The sequence below is a fragment of the Crotalus tigris genome, unplaced genomic scaffold (genome assembly GCF_016545835.1).
Source record: "Crotalus tigris isolate CLP2741 ecotype Arizona unplaced genomic scaffold, ASM1654583v1 scf7180000017691.523996, whole genome shotgun sequence".
NCBI classification, from domain to species: domain Eukaryota; kingdom Metazoa; phylum Chordata; class Lepidosauria; order Squamata; family Viperidae; genus Crotalus; species Crotalus tigris.
This window is the reverse complement of record NW_024096570.1, coordinates 3,308-23,099: the sequence shown is the minus strand read 5'-3', so window position 1 is coordinate 23,099 and position 19,792 is coordinate 3,308. Positions and strand designations below refer to the sequence as shown.

General features: G+C 39.9%; 1 protein-coding gene across 1 annotated transcript; it reads left to right on the top strand.

Moving 5' to 3' along the window:
* Positions 1 to 790: 790 nt before the first annotated feature.
* HEPHL1 (hephaestin like 1) lies at positions 791 to 19,437 on the top strand (the record flags this gene model as incomplete). Its single annotated transcript, XM_039338137.1, has 9 exons — positions 791 to 1,044; positions 1,734 to 1,810; positions 2,911 to 3,010; positions 8,575 to 8,819; positions 10,101 to 10,313; positions 14,671 to 14,850; positions 17,052 to 17,306; positions 18,353 to 18,518; positions 19,298 to 19,437. Coding segments are annotated over exons 1-9 (1,630 nt in total), but the record flags the coding sequence as incomplete, so codon positions are not given.
* Between the last annotated feature and the right edge of the window lie 355 nt (positions 19,438 to 19,792).

The window sequence follows — 19,792 nt, the reverse complement described above, 5'->3', positions numbered from 1 at the left end:
ATTTTGAAATGCATCTGTGGTAAAATCTATCTTTGCATTTTCTGATCTTCCAAAAGAACCTTTTGTTTTTCTTACCTATTCTCCCAGTGTTGGGAGAATGCTTTATCTACTTAAAATTTTTTTATGTTGCCTCAATCTTGGTGGCTAACGATATACTTTTTTTGAACTTCTTTTAATGTTGTTTTTGAGCTTGCATTATTGCCGGATGAAGGAGAGGATGCAAGTAATTGTGCTGTCCCAAAGGTCCTTTTTCAAAAGGCAACGGGACTTTGTTTTTCTTTGAAGATGTTTCACTTCTTACCCAAGGAGCTTCTTCAGTTCTGAAGCATAATCCCATCATATTATCCTATGAAAAGGATAATGCTACCATACATCAAATATATCTTGGAAACATCCAACAAACTATCCCAAACAAAGGCAATTGGACTTCTTTGGTTTTTTTCCCTTGAAAATCTGCGCTTCTCATCCAAAAAAGAAAATGGTTGTAAGTCCAGGACTACCTATAATGATCTTATACTAATAGTATCGCATTAGCCTTCTCATCAGGGACCGAACATCTGGCAAAACATCTGAAAGTAGAAGCAAGACACTTCTTCATTTTAGCCAGCAGCATGAAGTCTATTTTGGACAGGAGGTCTGCAAGTCTCTACAGAATAAGAATTGGAAGGGACCTTGGAGGTCTTCTAGTCCAGGGGTCTCCAAATATTCTGGTTTGGCGGCCCAGTGGGAGAGGGAAGGGCAGGTGCCTTATGTGCACCTGCACAAATGTGAATGTGATCACATGTGCACCATGCAAATGGCTGCGAGCATACACATGAGGCTCTCAACAACTCCAGCTACCATCGGCATGAAGATCATGCCACCATGTGAAGCTCACATCGCAGCCTGCAGCGATGCCGCCACCGACGCAAGTCTCGTGCTGCTGCCCTTGCATGAGGCTCACACTGCAGCCAGCCTGCTACCACCCACACAAGGTTTGTGGCAATGCCACCTGCTGCTGTGGCCTGTCAGCCACCGGAGGACTCCGCAGCTGACTCAGAGGAGGTAACACAGGAATGGGCGTCGGGCCCAGCGTCAGGGCCATCTGAAAGCTCCAATGGGGATAAAGGAATGGAGCTGTGGCACCCAGGGATAGAGGCGGAGCCTGGGCCATCCGCTAGCCCCCAGATGGAAAGGCTGAGACCCATGCCTTGAGACAAGTGATTCAGGAGAGGAGGATCACATGGTGCCAGTGATTGATGAGCAGGTGCAGCGTAGGCTGAGAAGAGGAGAACAGCGAGAGGCTATGGGGTGGTCTTTGGGGCGGAAGAGCCACTGCTACTAACAGAGCTCCACTGTGGATGAAAGGCAGGGGCGGAGATGAATAGGTGTGGCAGACAACTATTTGTCTCCCTGCCTATCGGCCTCTTCTAGTTGGAACTCCTAACTCTTGTTTGGAAACTTGCTGGAGTTTTCTCTCATCCTGTGGAGCTGGGAGACAAAGCGCCTTCTGAGCACGTGCGTGTGTCTTATGTTGGAAAAGAGCCAGTTTGCCTGAAAGACTCTTGCTGCAAGCATGGTGAGAGGCTGAGATTAACTCTAGGTGTTTGTGAGGCCCCCGCAGGAAAAAAGCAAGCAAGCTCCATTGTTTGGAAGCCACTAAAAACTTTAACAGTAGGCTGCGTGAAACTGCTGGTGAAACTTCCTGAACAAAAGGAACGTTGGAGATTTATTGGTGCGTCTGTTGTGTTCAGGGAGCCGGGTCAGAACACCTGCATGTGGCGTGCTGCTGCCCACCTGCCGTTCACGGCGTTGCTGCCGCCTGTGCAAAGTTTGTGGCAATGCCACTGCCCACACAATACTAGCAATGCTGCTGCCTGCACAACACTTGTGGCAGCAGTGGCACAAGGGCAGGTGAGCACGCACAAACACACATGTGTATTGCCCAGCTACTCGCGTGGCCCAGTGGCCAAGAGCCCGGCCCAGTAGTGGGCTGCAGCCCATAGGTTGGGGAACCTCTCTTCTAGTCCAACCCCCTGCTCAAGCAGGAAGCCCTATACCAGGGGTAGGCAACCTTGGCTCTTTTATGACTCATGGACTTCAACTCCCAGAATTCCTGAGTCAGCATAGCTGACTCAGGAATTCTGGGAGTTGAAGTCCATGAATCATAAAAGAGCCAAGATTGCCTACCCCTGCCCTATACCATTTCAGACAAATTGCTGTCCAGTCTCTTCTTAAAAACTTCCAGTGTTGGAGCATTCGCAACTTCTGGAGGCAAGTCGTTCCACTGATTAATTGTTCTAATTGTCAGGAAATTCTTCCTTAATTCTAGGTTGCTTCTCTCCTTGTTCAGTTTCCACCCATTGCTTCTTGTTAGTATTTTCTTAGACAGATTCCACTCATTTTGTCTAATTTTGCTTTTTTTTAAAAAAAAAAAATTTTGGATGCCAGAAGATGTTCACCCCAAAAATGATTATTTACATCTGTTTACCATGATTAAGTTGGTGCTGCTTATGAAACAGAAAAAGACAGTTCATAATCCAATTTACAGGTACAGGGACCACATTTGCTTGGAAAAAGTGAAGAGAAAACTGAAAAAAGGAGAAAATCTGAAAGAGGCTCATAAGGATAATACAAAGCATGTTTATGTTTATAATCTTGCTTTGGCAAGAAGCCCATCATCAAAGGAATCCCATATGGCTTCAGGCTTCCTTCTGTTCACTCATATTTTCTGCTCTGTCCTTCCTCAAATTAATCATGGGAGGAGCATCACTTTTCCTCCTGCTTGATTAGCTGGGATTTTTTTATAAGTGGGGGAGGTTAAGGTGCTTTGGCTGCCTCCACCCTTGAATTGCACAGCCATGCCTTCTGTACAACTGCTCGCTTGCCTTTTGATATGTGTAATCCTGCCATTTTCAATCTTAATCCAAGCAACTACCAGAATCTACTACATTGGCGCTGTGGAAGAATATTGGGATTATGCACCCACGGGGAAGAATCAGATCACGGGACAAAAGCTCACAGAAGATAAGTAAGATCAGAATTTCTTGTTCCACAGCAAAGTTTTTTTTGTTTTTTTTTAAAAGTTATTTCATCCCATTGGATAAAATCGTGTATGGCACCCTGATACAGCTTGCTGGCTTAGTGTGACTAACACGTTGTTGGCTTTCTATCATTTCAAAAGTAAATCCAGGCAATTTTTAACAGCAGCCTTAATATTCATCTTGAGATTGGGTTGTTTTTTGTTTTTGGGGGGGGGAAGGGGGTGAAAAAAAAATGTGAAACATGATACTGTATTTCAGGGCAGATCCATGTCACATAAGTTGCAAATATTTTATTTATTTATTTATTTATCATTTGTAATAATAATAATAATAATAAAGTTGGAAGGGACCTTGGAGGTCATCAAGTCCAACCCCCTGCTCAAGCAGGTAACCCTATACCATTTCGGACAAATGGCTGACCAGTTTCTTCTTAAAAACTTCCAGTGTTGGAGCATTCACCCCTTCTGGAGGCAGGTTGTTCCACTGGTTAATTGTTCTAACTGTCAGGAAGTTTCTCCTTAGTTCTAGGTTGCTTCTTTCCTTAATTAGTTTCCATCCATTGCTTCTTGTCCTGCCTTCAGGTGCTTTGGAAAATAGCTTGACTTTATTTATTTCCTTATTTATTTCCTTGTTTATTTATTTCCTTATTTATTTATTTATTTCCTTGTTTATTTATTTAATTTGTTTTTGCCACCCATAAGGTGACTCTAAATTTCCTTGCTTATCAGCAAAAGGATTGCAAGATGAGAGGAATTTCCTATATGAAATGTTTTGTAAATCAAGATTAAATAAACCTTGAGGTTGTTCTAATCTAAACATTGTACGTTCCCAAATTAAATTCAGTGGAGGTTTTTAAGAAGAGATCGGACAAGTATTTCTCCGAAATGGTTGCTTCTCTCCTTGATTAGTTTCCATCCATTGTTTCTTGTCCTGCCCTCTGGTGCTTTGGAGAATAATTTGAACCCCTCCTCTATGTGGCAGCCCCTCAAATACTGGAATGCTGCTATCATGTCACCCCTAGTCCTTCTTTTCTCTAGACTAACCATACCCAGTTCCTGCAACCATGATAATGCAATTGTATGACCTTTATTTATCATTAAGCAAATCACCATGGTTGTTAAGCAATGCCATGGTTGTTAAGTGAACCCTTTGTTCTCTATGCTGTATTTTTGCAGAAAACTGGTAGTAAATGCTAATTTTCAGCAAAAATACTCATAAAACCTCGTGGCCATATGACTGTGGGACACTGCCAACAGTCATAAAGACAGTCTAGTTGCTAAGACCCCAAAATGCAGTCACACAACAGCAGGGAGACACCAATCAAAAGTAGATCCTAAGTACCTGAGGGACTGTTGTAACTTTGAACAATTACTAAGTGACTGGTTGTATGTCAAGAACTACCTGTATGTAATTATTTATTTATTTGTGTGTGTGTGTGTGTGTGTGTATGTATTTTCTTCACACCCCATGTGTGTTATATGTTGCAGTATATTCATCTGCAACATACAGTGTAAGGACTGTAGTAGTCACTATGTAGAACAGAGAAGCAGAATACTTACAGAGCACATCCATGAACACAAATCAAAAGACATGATGGATACTCCATAATCTCACATACATGGACAGACTCACCCATGGTTCAACTAGGAAACTGTGAGCATCCTTGACCAGGTAAATCGAAAAAATGCTAGGGAATTCCTGGAAGTCTAACATCCAGCCATCAGTAAATACATAGAGATAAACCACATTTACACATCATTCAAAAGAGACAATAAAAGAAACTAAGAAGGAAACCAAAAGACACATCCTCTCCAGCAGTAAACACCCAGATAAACAGAGGTTAACACCAGGCAGAAAACAATACCCTAATCAAGGAATTACCAAAATAATATAATATAATAATAATATCAAAATAATAAAGTTGGAAGGGACCTTGGAGATAATCTAGTCCAACCCCCTGCTCAGGCAAGAAGCCCTATACCATTTCAGACAAATGGCTGTCCAGTTTCTTCTTGAAAACTTCCAGTGTTGGAGCATTCACCGCTTCTGGAGGCAGATTGTTCCACTGGTTAATTGTTCTAACTGCCAGGAAGTTTCTCCTTACTTCTAGGTTGCTTCTCTCTTTGATTAGTTTCTATCCATTGCTTCTTGTCCTGCCTTCAGGCACTTTGGAAAATAGCTTGACTCCCTCTTCTTTGTGGCAGCCCCTGAGATATTGGAACACTGCTATCGTATCACCCCTTGTCCTTCTCTTCATTAGACTAGACATACCCAATTCCAGCAGCCGTTGCTTACATGCTTTAGCCTCCAGTCCCCTAATCATCTTTGTTGCTCTTCTCTGTACTCTTTCTAGAGTTTCAAGGTTTTTTTTTTTACATCGTGGTGACCAAAACTGGATGCAGTATTCCAAGTGTGGCCTTACCAAGGCATTGTAAAGTGGTATTAATACTGCACGTGATCTTGATTCTGTCCCTCTGTTAATGCAGCCTAGCACTGTGTTGGCTTTTTTTGGCAGCTGTAGTACACTGCTGGGTCATATTTAAGTGATTGTCCACTAGGGCTCTGAGATCTATCTCACAGTTGTTATTATTCAGCAAGCTACCACCTATACTATAGCTGTGCATTTGGTTTTTCTTGCCTAAATGTAGAATCTTACTTTTTTCACCATTGAATTTCATTTTATTAGATAGTGCCCAATGTTCAAGTCTGTCCAGATCCTTCTGTATCTTAAGCCTGTCTTCTGGAATGTTGGCTATTCCTGCCAGCTTGGTGTGGTCTGCAAATTTGATGAGTTCCCCATCTATCCCCTCGTCCAAATCGTTGAGGAAGATGTTGAAGAGCACTGGGCCCAGAACAGAGGGCCCACACTTCCCTCCATGTAGATGCAGTTCCATTGAGGACCACATGCTGAGTACGGCTGGTCAGCCAGCTATGAATCCATCTATTGGTGATGCTGTCTAAGCCACATTTTTCTGTCTTATCAAGTAGTATATATATCAATGAAGGAGAGAAGCAACCTGCAATTAAGGAGTAACTTCCTAACAGTGAGATTAACCATTGGAACAGCTTGCTTTCAGAAGTTGTGGGTGCTTCACCACTGGAGGTTTTTAAGAAAAGACTGGACATTCACTTGTCTGAAATGGTATAGGGTCTCCTGCTTGGGGGCTGGACTAGAAGACCTCCAAGGTCCCTTCCAGCTCTATTCTGCTTGATTGATATTGTTTGTTTAATCATGTGCTTTGATTTATTTCTTTTTTTAAATAATAATTCTGTTTTGTCTTTTTTATTATTAACTTTTTTTCAATACCTTTAGTTTAGCATGGACAAGTTTACATTTAATGGACATTTAAAGTTTGTTTCTTTATTTAGAAAATATATATCCTAAATACATAACTCTTGGTGGCAGAGATTTTGCAAAAAAAAAAGTTATACGTGAGTCCCATAACCAAACAGAATTTTGGAAATCTTGATTACCTAAAGCCTGAAAATTATAAATATCAAAGGTTAAATTGGAATATTGATGGGAAACTAAAAATTGGGGGGAAATGAATAACAGGATATGGATTGTTTATGAAGATTGAATGTAAAAAATAATTAAGATACGTATAAGCTAAAATTCATTGATAAATGTAATAATGATGTTTTTACTGAGTTGATATAATAAGAACTGTATTAGCTTAAATATGAGACAGTAAATGTTAGAGGAAAAAGAGAGGAAATATTTGAGGTCGTAACTTGAGATTTGTATAAGGATTTTGTTATCAAACTGTTGATTAACCCAGCCACCCCATTGCTTTTTAAATACTTAAATGTAAAATTGGAAAATCAATAAAATATTATAAAAAAAAAGAGCTGGGCTTGTTGGCCAAAAAGTTGGCAGTTTGAGTCCCTAGTACTGCATGACGGGGTGAGCTCCTGTTCCTCCAAACTAGCAGTTTGAAAGCATGCAAATGTGAGTAGGTAAATAGGTACCACTTTGGTGGGAAGGTAACAACGTTCCCTGAACCTCAGCACATAGTCACTCTGTCACATGACCATGGACAACACAGGCTCCCTCGACTAAGAAACAGAGATGAGCAACACCCCCTACAGTCGGACACAACTAGGCAAGGGAAACCTTTACCTTTATGTAAGTAGATGAGAAATTACCTTGTACTTATCTTCTGTTTCTCACTGGTTATCATTCACCGCAGCTCCACATCTGTTAACCGAACCCCTGGTCATTCAAATGAAAGCACTGTTGGGTACTTTCCATCATGCTCTCTATTCTTCTCACCATTTGTGAACAAATATATATCTGGAAACACTCAACCCATCCTACATTTCTGTAATCATCATCATCATCATCCACATCCACATCTGCCTATCCCAGGTCCTGGGTAAGGACTCGATAGGTAGACAAAATGCCAAATCCAGTCTGAACATCTGGCTGACTGTGCGATGATCAATAATAATAATAATAATAATAATAATAATAATAATGTTGGAAGGGACCTTGGAGGTCATCTTGTCCAACCCCCTGCTCAGGCAGGAAAACTTATACCATTTCGGACAAATGGCTGTCCAGTCTCTTCTTAAAAACTTCCAGTGTTGGAGCATTCACCGCTTCTGGAGGCAGGTTGTTCCACTGGCTAATTGTTCTCACTGTCAGGAAGTTTCTCCTTAGTTCTAGGTTGCTTCTCTCCTTGCTTAGTTTCCACCCGTTGCTTCTTGTCCTGCCTTCAGGACAAGAAGCTTGACACCCTCTTCTTTGTGGCAGCCCCTGAGATATTGGAACACTGCTATCATGTCCCCCCTCGTCCTTCTCTTCATTAAACTAGACATACCCAATTCCAGCAGCCTTTCCTTATATGCTTTGGCCTCCAGTCCCCTAATCATCTTTGTTGCTCTTCTCTGTATTAAATGACATATTAAATGATATATTGCTTCTCTCTCTTTGCTGGTTTGTTTATTAGAGGATCTGTAACACCTGAATTTCAGATTCCTATATTTTGTTTTCTATCAAGCTTAAATTAGTATACACATTTGATCATTTTTTTTAAAAAAAATCCCCATATTCTGGAGAATGGAAGAGATACGGTACAGGTAGTCCTTGACTTACGACCACAATTGAGCTCAAAATTTCTGTTGCTAAGCGTGAAGTTATTAAGTGAGTTTTGCCCCATTTTACGAATTTTCTTTCCACGGTTGTTTAAATAAATCACTGCCCTTGTTAAATTCGTAATGTGGATGTTAGGTGAATCTGGCTTCCCCATTGACTTTGCTTCTCAGCAGGTCGCAAAAGATGATCACTTGATCCCAGGACTCTGAAACCATCATAAATATGAGTCAGTTGTCCAGCATCTGAATTTTGGTCACATGACCATGGGGATGCTGCAACAAGTGTAAGTGTGAAAAAAAGATCATAAGTCCCTTTTTTTCTGTGCCGTTGTAACTTGGAACACTCACTAAAGGAACTCTTGTAAGTTAAGAGCTATCTGCATTTGAACTTTAATCTTCTACCATGATGGGAACCTCGGCTGGAAATGGCTTTTCCCACTTTTCATTGTAGGGAGGCAAATAAAACTATGAGAAGAGGATCTAACAGGATTGGAAAAGTTTACAAGAAGGCAATTTTCAAACAGTTCACCGATGATTCCTACTCTCACGAGATTGCCAAACCATCTTGGCTGGGTGTTCTTGGTCCAGTGCTGAAGGCTGAAGAAAAGGACACCTTTACGATTCATTTTAAAAACTTTGCTTCCCGGCCATATTCTGTACATCCTCACGGCGTCTTCTACAAGAAGGACTCCGAAGGTAAAACAAATAACTTCTTTTCTGCCTTTCTGTTTCAGATATTATTTTCCAATAATACTGCTAGTGTGACTCTGGAATAGCGTGCTGGCACTAGGCTGAAATGGCCTGGTCTGTCACACCTCAGTTAGTCTGCTGAGATATATCAAAATATCCCTTGATGTACTGAGCAATATTTTGGATCAGTCCAATGGTCTGATTCTCACAATTACCCAGGTAATTCCACAGAGTTCATTTTAAAAAAAAAGGCTATCATTCAGCAATCAGCTAAAAATTAAGGATGTTTCAATATCCCGTGATCATGTGATAACCATTTGTGACTTGCACTGCCAGCTTCTGGCAAGCAAAGTCAATGGGAAAGCCAGCAGGAGGTCACAAATGGCAATCCCATAGCCGCAGGACACAGACTGCGCAGGATTCGCCCAACGATAGCAACTGTGACTGTTGGAACTACTATTGTAAGTTGATGCAGTCACATGACATTGTATTTTATAACCACGTTACTTAGCAACCGCATTCTGATCGCATTACCATTATCAAATACTAGGTGTATTTCAAGAAGGTTTTTTCATCTTTTCCCATTGGGGACCTGTATACTGCACAAGCCAGAAAGAGGGCAGTGAAAATATTTACAGATCCCTCACATCCTGGAAATAAACTGTTTCAACTTCTACCCTCAAAACGTCACTATAGGGCATTGCACGCCAAAACAACTAGACTCAAGGACAGTTTCCCCCCCCCCATGCCATCACTCTACTAAACAACTAATTCCCACAACATGGTCAAACTGTCTAGAAAGTCTATGTTATATATTACCATTACTCCTCTCATCTTTCCTTTCACCAATCTCCTAATCTACTTATGACTATAACTTTGTTGCTTGTGCCTTACAATTTATATTGATTTATGACTTGCTTATTTTAATATCCTATGGCTATCATTAAGTATTGTATTTTATGATTTATGATGTATTTTTATGATGACTATGATAATGATTTATCACTTACTGCTTGTATATACACTAAAGGGCTTATGCACAAATTCCTTCTGTGTCCAATCACACTTGGCCAATAAAGAATTTTATCCCATCCCATCCCATCCCATTCCATTCCATTCTATTCCCATTCTCTGTTCCATTCCATTCCATTCTATTCTATTCTATCTTTTTAAAATAGCATAAGAATCCAGGAGCACCTTTGAACTTTGGAAGCAGAAAAAATGCTCTTACAGAGTTAAATGAAAATATTATGGATTCAGACAATCTTCTTTCCTTATCTGCTTCAGGGGCTATTTATCCTGATGGAACAAGTGGAAAGAGTAAAGAAGATGACTTTGTTCTCCCTGGGACCAACTACACATACACATGGCCAGTTTCTGAGGATTTTGTACCTACTCCAGCTGATCCACCATGTCTGACCTGGATTTACCATTCACACATTAACTCCCCAAAAGATATCAGTAGTGGGTTAATTGGACCTTTGCTGGTTTGTAAGAAAGGTACAGATTTTAATTAATGTGAATATTTAATAGTGTTAGAACAATATACATATAAATATAACTATGTAGGTCTTTGGTTATTCGGGTTTTCTCCTGCGTAAAATTGGAAGTGTCTCGGCGACATTTCGACGAAGTCCCATTCGTCATCTTCAGGCTGGTGTTTTCGGCTTCGTGCTTCTAGGATCATGAAGCCGAAAACACCAGCCTGAAGATGACGAATGGGACTTCGTCGAAACGTCGCCAAGACACTTCCAATTTTACGCGGGAGAAAACCTGAATAACCAAAGACCTACATACAAACACCCGCGAAAACCTCAGAAAACAAATATAACTATATAACTATACACACACACACATACATATATTTTCTAATTTTGGGGGGGCAGGAAACCCTACACCATTTCAGACATATATATATAAATGTTATATATAAAAATTCTTTTCATACTTATTGGTGAAAATTAATATACAAATACCTTAAACAGCCAATGAGATATTTTTTTAAAGAATTATGTCTCCATGTCCCATTGACATAAACTGGCTAATCCACTGTAGCTTTGCATGATATGAAAACCTAGCTCGTTCTGTTATTTTAGAGAGCTAGACTGGTGTGAAGGTGTGGTCAAGAAACCAGGAAATAATGAGTTCAAGCCCTTCCTTAGGACAAAAATCAGACATTCTCTGTCAGCCCAACCCATATCACAGTTTTGCTGAGGAAAATAAGAGACAGAAGCAATAGATATTGTTCACCACCTTGAGTTATAATAATAATATTAGAAACTACTTTAATTATTCTTAGGTCCTTCGTTAGGACTTGAATTATTAAGTTTCTACCAATCTTAGTAGATATAACTGTAGATTATCCACACATAATAATAATAATATTGCATAGTTTTTGACTAATTAATATCCAATTATAGCTAAACAACTAAATCAGTGTTTCTCAACCTTGACAATTTTAAGGCATGTGGACTTCAACTCCCAGAATTCCACAGCCAGCAATGCTGGCTGTGGAATTCTGGGAGTTGAAGTCCACATGCCTTAAAATTGTCAAGGTTGAGAAACACTGATTTACTAAATGAAGTATTGCATACAGGAAATTGGTTCATGACTGGCAAAATTTATCTGATTCAAAAAGCTCCAGCAAAAAGGGACAATACTAGGAAACTATAGGCTGGAAACATGCTTCCCTAAAATTATTCACATGCATAATAGCAGATCACATCCAAACTTGTTTAGAAGAAAATAGCACCCTTCCAGTGCAACAGAAAGGAAATAAAAGGAAAAGCAAAGATAATAAAAAGATCCACTGCTGATTGATAAAATGGGTTTGGAGAATTGCAAAAGGCAGAAACCAATTTACATATGGTCTGAACTGATTATAAAAAGGTGTTTTATTCCTCACCACATAGCTGGATCATCAAATGTTTGGAAACAACCGATGTCAGTGAATCTTTAGAATGTTTATTGAAAAAACAATGAAGCAATGGAAGACAAAATTGGTGGTTGGACATGAAAAATGGGCTTGTCAACATTAGAAACAGTATCTTCCAAGCTGACTCATTATCACCTTCATTATTTATCTTTGCTATGATCCTACTTTTAATGACTTTGAAGAAAATAAGTCTTAGATACTAAAGCAGAAGTCCCCAATCTTTTGGGCACCAGGGACCAGTTCTGTGGGGAAAGGTTTTTCCACAGACCAGAGAGTGTGTGATTTTGTGTGCTGCCTGCATCCCACGGATAGGGCTTTGCTTGTTTGTGTGGTCCGGTTGCTGGCATGTCTCAGCCCAGTACCAGTCCACAGACCAGGGGTTGGGGACCCCTGTACTAAAGAACAAAAATTACTAATAAAATCTCACATTTATTTTAACGGATGATCTGAAGCTTTATGGAAAATCAGAAATCCAATCATTGACAAACACTAAAAATCTTCAATGCAGATATAACAATGGAATTTTGCCTAGAGAAGTCTGCTAGTAGCAACAAATTGGAGTAAAATCACAGGCAGCTTAATTGAAATGCCCAATGGCCATCAAAAGTCATCAGGAAGAAGCCTACAAATATCTGGACTTTTATAGTTGGATAATTCCAAGCTTGGATAACCTAAGAATAGTCAAGAATACATCCAACAAAAAAATTGCTAAACATCATTAAAGCCATCAATAGTTTGGCCATACTATGATATGAAACACTGCTGGAATTATTAACTGGACATAAGCTGAACTGGACAGTTTGAAGTAAAAGAAAAAAGGAAAATGGATGAATATTCAATATATATTACATTATTATAGTAGTATTGACAGATGTTCCTGTTCCACAGAAATGAAGGCAGAGGTTTACTTCGGCTCAAACAAGCTGTTGAAGAAAAAAAGCATGGATTGGTTGATAATGTAAAAGACAGCCAACAAGTAGCAATGATGCAAGTTAAAAAAAACTTACCAGTTGTTCAGGAAACAAAGTATAAATATCAAAATAATGCAATAAAAGTGCAAATAGAATGCTAGCAAAGAAAAGCATCACATGATCAATTTCTACAAATGAAGCGGGGAAAGTGGAAACCTAGCAATGGCTTACTACTGGAACATTTAAAAAAAGAAACTGAAGGCTTGATTTTGGTTGCTCAAGATCAAGCTAGTTGAACTATCAATCAAGGCCAGAACAGAAAAATCATCATGATTCAAAATGAAGACTGGACAAAAAAGAAGAAACAGTAGATCATATACTCATTCATGCAAAAAGATTACACAAACTGATTATAAACCACATATACATAGTCATCAAAATTATTCCCTGGAATATCTTTAAAGTTGTCATATAGCAATAATATAAAATTGGTGGGAACAGAGAATTGAAAAAATGGGTGAAAGTGAGCAGGTTAAAATACAGTGGGATTTCTGAATATAAACTGATAAAGTCTTGGCTTTATCAGCCAAGATTGTATCGCATCAGATATACCTATGTTTGAAAAGAAGGAAGTGTGGATAATATGGCAACAGCAAGGGATAGTAGAATAGAAGACAAAGAATTGGAGAAGATTACAAAGTATGAAAATCTCAAAACTGAAATTGAAAGATTATAGCATAAACCAGCTGTGGTGTCCTAATGATTATTGCCACGGTGAATGCCATATCGAAATACTTGGATAGCCCTTAGAAAAGCTGCTCATTGATAAAATTTCCATCAATAATTATAAAAGGCAACACACGTACTATGTCAATCCATTGCAAAGGCTTTAGATTCATAGTAGCTTGCTAATCTTTCAATAGTCAGAATAGCCTGGAATTTGCCTTGTGAAAAATGGTCATAAGTCTCTTTTTTTCAGTGCTTTTGTAACTTCAAATGATCACTAAGCGAACTGTTGTGAGTTGAGGACTATCTGTAATCCCAAGTATGTAGGCTATGTGTCTTCAGAACCAAATGTCTCTGAAATAATACAGGGAGCAAGACATTAAAATAAATGTATCCCCTCCCCAAGAATTCCCTGGTAAGAATTCAACAATCTCTGGTGGGTCAATATTGGAAGAAAGATTCATTGCCTACTATAGAAGAATGGACACTTAAGGTTTCTAATTTAGCAGAAATGGCTAAAATTATTTAAAGGATCATACACAAGAAAGATATATTATGGTATGGAGAAGGTGGATAGATTATATTCAGATTAAATATGGAACTAAAAAGTTCCATTTATTTTATGATTAAATTTTAAATAATAATTATTATTAATAGCATTTTATAATGGAAATTATTTAGTTTATTTATTGTTATTATGGTTCTTTATAATAATTGTTTTAAAATGGATTTGTTTATAATATTATGATATTAAGGTTTAAAGGGAGTTAAGGGTTAAGTATGAATTTAGTTACTGTATAATTTGTTAAATTTAATTAGATTTTGTTTAATATGTTGGTAATAACCCTGTACTCGGCTCTGGGAAGTGGGGGGGTAGGGGGTGGGTGTGGGTGGGTTTGTGGGTTTAAATTTTTTTTTGTTAATTGTTAATAAAACTTTTTCAATAAAAAAAAAGAATTCAACAATCTCACCCTTAAATCTGTATGAGAATTTGCCATTTACAAAGTGCACATTGTTAGAATTATAGTATTGTCACCTGAAATCTTGCAGTATTTCAACAGTGCACAAAATCTGGCAAACTTGCAAGATTTTGGTAATATTCAGTTCTTTAAAAAATGATTTTGGCATGCTCCAGACGCCTGGTATCTATGTGGGCTGGATTGCTGTTTCGTCAGTACATTATTTCTAACTTGGGGTTGGTTTCAGAGTAAGAATTTTTGCAGATTTGAGCATGTTCCAAATAAATGTCTTTTAAGAGGGTTTTTTAAAAATTTTCTTTTGAAAGGATTTTTAGACAATATTTCAGCTTCATCGGCAGACAACTTCAAAGGCTTTGCCCTGATGTTCAGCAATATAGATGAAAATTTCAGCTGGTACCTGGATGAGAATATAAACACTTTTTGCTTAGATCCTAGTACGGTCGATAAAGAGGATGAAGATTTTCAGCTCAGCAATAGTATGCTATGTAAGTTGTTGCCATAACCGATGCCATTGTAAGATGCTGTTTTTATAGCCCTAATTGGTTTGGGGTGTGAGATCTACCGTAGCTGCTGCAGCTTTTCTTAAGTAAGAAATTTGAAATGTTAAGTTACATTTCAGTAATATTATTAGGGCCTTGTGTCTAGATTGCTTACAGGCTGAAATAGAGTTTGCAAGGCTAAGTACCTTTCATTTCAAGCAGTGCTTCTCACTTGAATTAAGTCCCTTCTGGTCCTGTGATTCTATGTTCTGTATTCAAATGGTGACATTTCAGCATCCTCCCTGGAAAAGAGAGATTATGTAAACCAGTTGAGGGTGGATTTTAAGCTGGTGAGATTCATTTTATTAAGACCTCCAGGTTCATCAACTGGAGCTTAATGTAATGCATAAATGCATAAAGGACCAAGCTGTAAACCAGAAGACCACAGCAAGCAACTTGAAAGATGACAGGACAGTATCAAAACTAAGGAGACATTATCAGATAAAGTTCCATTAATTCAATAACCAGTATACATGGGCAGGGTAAGTTTATGGCCTTAGAATTTTGTTTCAATTAACACAAATAAATAGTGGGAATAGCATTTTAGTCTAGAAAGTGTAATACTTTGAAATTCCCTGTTACTCACCTAAGAATGAGATGGTGCAGAAAGCTGGAATAAAGGAGTTGAAATGGACGTTAGAAGTTGTCCAGTCTAGTCTAACTGTCAGGAAATTTCTCTTTATTTCTAGGTTCTGACAGATGAAACTCTTCAAAAGAACTTTGAGGCATTGTTTACCTTAAAGAATCTTTTATTCGAGAAACAAAGTATCAGCGCTACATAGTTAAAGCCAAAAACTGAATTTCCCTTCCCTGGGCACAAAGTAGCAAAGCACAACTTCCTCCTCCAATTAACAGTCATATATCACATTCCCAATTAGCTTTAAGCACGGGCTTTCTCCTCAGCTCTCCAGCCAGGCCAAATCTTTATCAACTATGGGCGCAATAACCTTGGATTCTCATGCTGAGTTATTATTGTTATGACTAACTGGACTCTCATCCACATCCCCCCTCCCAGCATCAACTAACTCTAAAAGCAAAAGAGAAAAGATAGCTACATTTCCATCTGTTGTCAAAGCAAGAACATCCGATGTTAGCAGTGTTGACACTAGGTTGGTTGTCTCCTTGATTAGCTTGCATCCATTGTTTCTTGTCCTGCCTTCTGGTGCTTTGAGAATAGGTTGACTCCCTCTTCTTTGTGGCTGCCCCTCAAATATGCTATCACATCACCCATTGTCCTTTTCATTAGACTTTTCACTAGACCAGGGTTAGGCAACTTTGGCTCTTTTATGACTCGTGGACTTCAACTCCCAGAATTCCTGAGCCAGCCATGCTGTCTCAAGAATTCTGGGAGTTGAAGTGCATGAGTCATAAAAGAGCCAAGGTTGTCTATCCCTGCACTAGACTTATCAAATTCCTGCAACTGTTCTTCATATTTTAGCCTCCAGTCCCTTCATCTTTGTTGCTCTTCTCTGCACTCCTTCTAGAGTCTCAACACCTTTTTCATATCATGGCAATCAAGACAGGATACAATATTCCAAGCGTGGTCTTAACAAAGCATGACAAAGTGGTACTAACACGTCATATGATCTTGATTCTTTCTCTCTATTAATGCAACCTGGGACTGCATTAGCTTTTTTGGTAGCTGCAGCATATTGCTCATAGTGATTGTCCACTAGGACTCCTAGATCCTTCTAACACAGTGTTTCTTAACCTTGACAATTTTAAGGCATGTGGACTTCAACTCCCAGAATTCCACAGCCAGCATTGCTGGCTATAGAATTCTGGGAGTTGAAGTCCACATGCCTTAAAATTGTCAAGGTTGAGAAACACTGTAACAGTTTTTGCTATTGAGCCAGGTACCACTTACTGAGCAAATAATACAACAATACTATAGAATTCCAGATAGATGGCCATCCAGCCTCTGATTAGTTAATTCAGGAGAAACCACATTAGTGGCAATCAGTTTCACACTGGATATTGGTATTCCCGTTATATATTTATCTAACACTGCAAAATGCTGTTGCTGTTTTTTTAAAAAAAATTTGCTAGGAGCATATTCTCAAGACTTGTTTTGGAAAGAAAATGCTTTGTTGCGTTCCCATTTCTCCCTAACTTTTGCTGGTTTTATTTGTGTTATACATTTATAGCAATTAATGGATATATGTATGGAAACCTCCCTGGATTGGAAATGTGTGCTGGTGATTTGGTGTCCTGGTACTTGATTGGAATGGGGAGCGAGTTGGATGTTCACTCTGTGCACTTCTTTGATCATGTCCTGATTAACAGAGGATGTAGGACAGATGTCATTAGCCTTTTTCCTGCCACCTTCGTCACGGCAAGGATGGTTGCGCAGAACATTGGGAAATGGCTTGTAAATTGTGAAGTCAATCATCACATGCCAGGTAAACAATTCAACAAGCAGCAGCATGCTAGATATTCAGAAACGCGTGGCGAGTTCTAAGGCAGGGTGAAGACTTCTCAGTTAGATTTGGGCCAGAATCGGGCCAGATATCAGTTGAGCATGTGCCTTGAATAGACTGTGATAAGCATCTTAGATAAAGACTTTTTTGTGGGATTAGACCAGACATGTCAAACACAAGGCCCGGGGACCGGATGCGGCCCACGAAGTGGTTTCATGTGGCCCGCGAAGCCATCCTGGAAACAGTGGGGGAACGGCCCTCGCTGCCTTGGCCCTGGCTCAAGCCAGCCGGGAGCCAATGTACAATTTTGTGGTGGCCATCTATGCTGAAACGCATTCAGTCTTAGCTCCACAAGACCGTCTAGAAACAGTGAGAAACCAGCCCCTGCCACATCAGCCCCACCCCCTGGGTGCATGCTGGGGAGGTGTCACTCTTTGTGAGGAATGAAGAAATGCACCATCACCTGGAAATGGCCAGCAAATGGCCCTCGCCTACTTCACCTATCTGGTTTGATGGGCTCTGGGGGAGGGGTTTTGGCAGGCAGTGGGGCGCTCTCCTCACAGCACCAAGAGGCTGAGCTGGGCGGCGCAAATCCAAAAAGAAATGCGAGGCCGCCCAGTTCCCAGCTGGCCCGGTTTCAGCAGGCAGCGGGGCACTCTCTTCACAGTGCCAAGAGCTGAGCTGGGTGGCGCGAAACTGATGAGAAGTGCAATGTTACCTAGTCCCCAGCCTGCTCAGTTTCAGCAGGCAGCAAGGTGCAAAGTTGGCAAACTTTGCACCGCCCGGCTCAACCTCTCGGCGCTATGAGGAGAGCGCCCCGCTGCCTGCCAAAACCACACCCACCTAGTAGGTCACACCCACTCCATCCACGCCCACCCAGTAAGCTGCACCCACCCTGGCCACACCCACCCAACCCCCTGAGGGCAACCGCAATGCTGATGCAGCCCTCAGTGAAATTGAGTTTGACACCCCTGGATTAGACCAAAAGCGATTAAATGCTTCTCATGTTTCTTTTTTTTGCACTGCAGATGGAATGTCAGGATTATATAGCATCAAGTCCTGTGGTCAAAACATCACTCCTTCATGGAGTGGTCATAAAAGAAAATATTTTATCGCTGCTGAAAGAATTCTGTGGGATTACGGACCTGGTGGTATTAATACATTCACCGGGCAACCTTTAAATGCCGCTGACAGGTCAGCATCATTCGTTAATCTATTCAATCCCAACCTTTCTCCTTCCTCTTTTATTATTATGTTTTCTCCTTCTCATTAAGACAAGTTGCAAGTTGCCTTGTAAGGGTCTAACACTTTTAAATTGACTTGTTTGTCCCACATAATTGTGTTGGCAACACACAAGTTGTAGTTCCATAATGTGAACTATTTGATTAGGTTTAGCATCAAATGATTTTGGTTTAATCTCTCCTGCAAGCCCAGAATAAAGCTTATTTGGTTAGTTTGTGAGTCAGTGAACAAGTGTATCAGGTTATGAATATTTGTGGGAACTTAATACATAGAGCTTAGCAAGAGCACTTAGACTTATATACTGCTTCATAGTGCTTTAAAGCTCTCTCTAAGCGGTTTACACAGTTAGCATATTGCCCCCAACAGTCTGCGTTGTTATTTTACTGACCTTGGAAGGATGGAAGTCAACCTTGAGCTGGTCAGGATCGAACTGTCAGTGAGCAGAGTCAGCCTACAATACTGCATTCTAGCCACTGTGCCATCACGGTTTTTACAAAATGGGTGAAGTGCCAGATTCAGATCACAAATTGATTTGAATGGAAATTCATTAAGTGACAATGAACAAACTCTTTTTTTCCTAACTTCTGACCCTGCTTTGAAGTTTATCATCTGGTCTACTTTAAAGGAGTCACTTATGCAGGTACGTGACTCAGGTTGCCCTACTACATATCCCAGCATTACAAATTCACAGGGAGCTTTGTAACTGACATTCACACTTCATGTTTTCGCAGTGACTCAGCGCCTTACTTTAGACAAGGAGATGATCGAATTGGAGGACGCTACTGGAAAGTCCACTATGTGGCCTACACCGATGGTAGCTTTAGCAGAAAAAAGAAGCGACCCGCATCTGAGGCCCATCTTGGCATACTTGGTATGAGGTGGGGAAAACTTTGGGGGGTTTTCATGGCACCAGATTCAGACACACTACCCTGATAACGGCACATATTAAGAGCAGTTCTGAACCCAGCCAAGCCATGATGAAACCCTAGCCAATGATACTGAAATAATGTCTACATCAGAACTTAGCCATATCTTATTACAGATATGGGCTTCCTAAGAGCATGGTGTTCATAAGATATAGTTTTCTCTGTATGAGGAACTTTAAACCCTAGAAAACGCCATCTTAGTTTTGTGAATGAAAACTGAACAGGTCATGTCTCAAAGGTGCTTTTTCAAAAGGCAACTGGAATGGTTTTCCTTGGGGACGAAGAAGTTTTGTTTCTCAT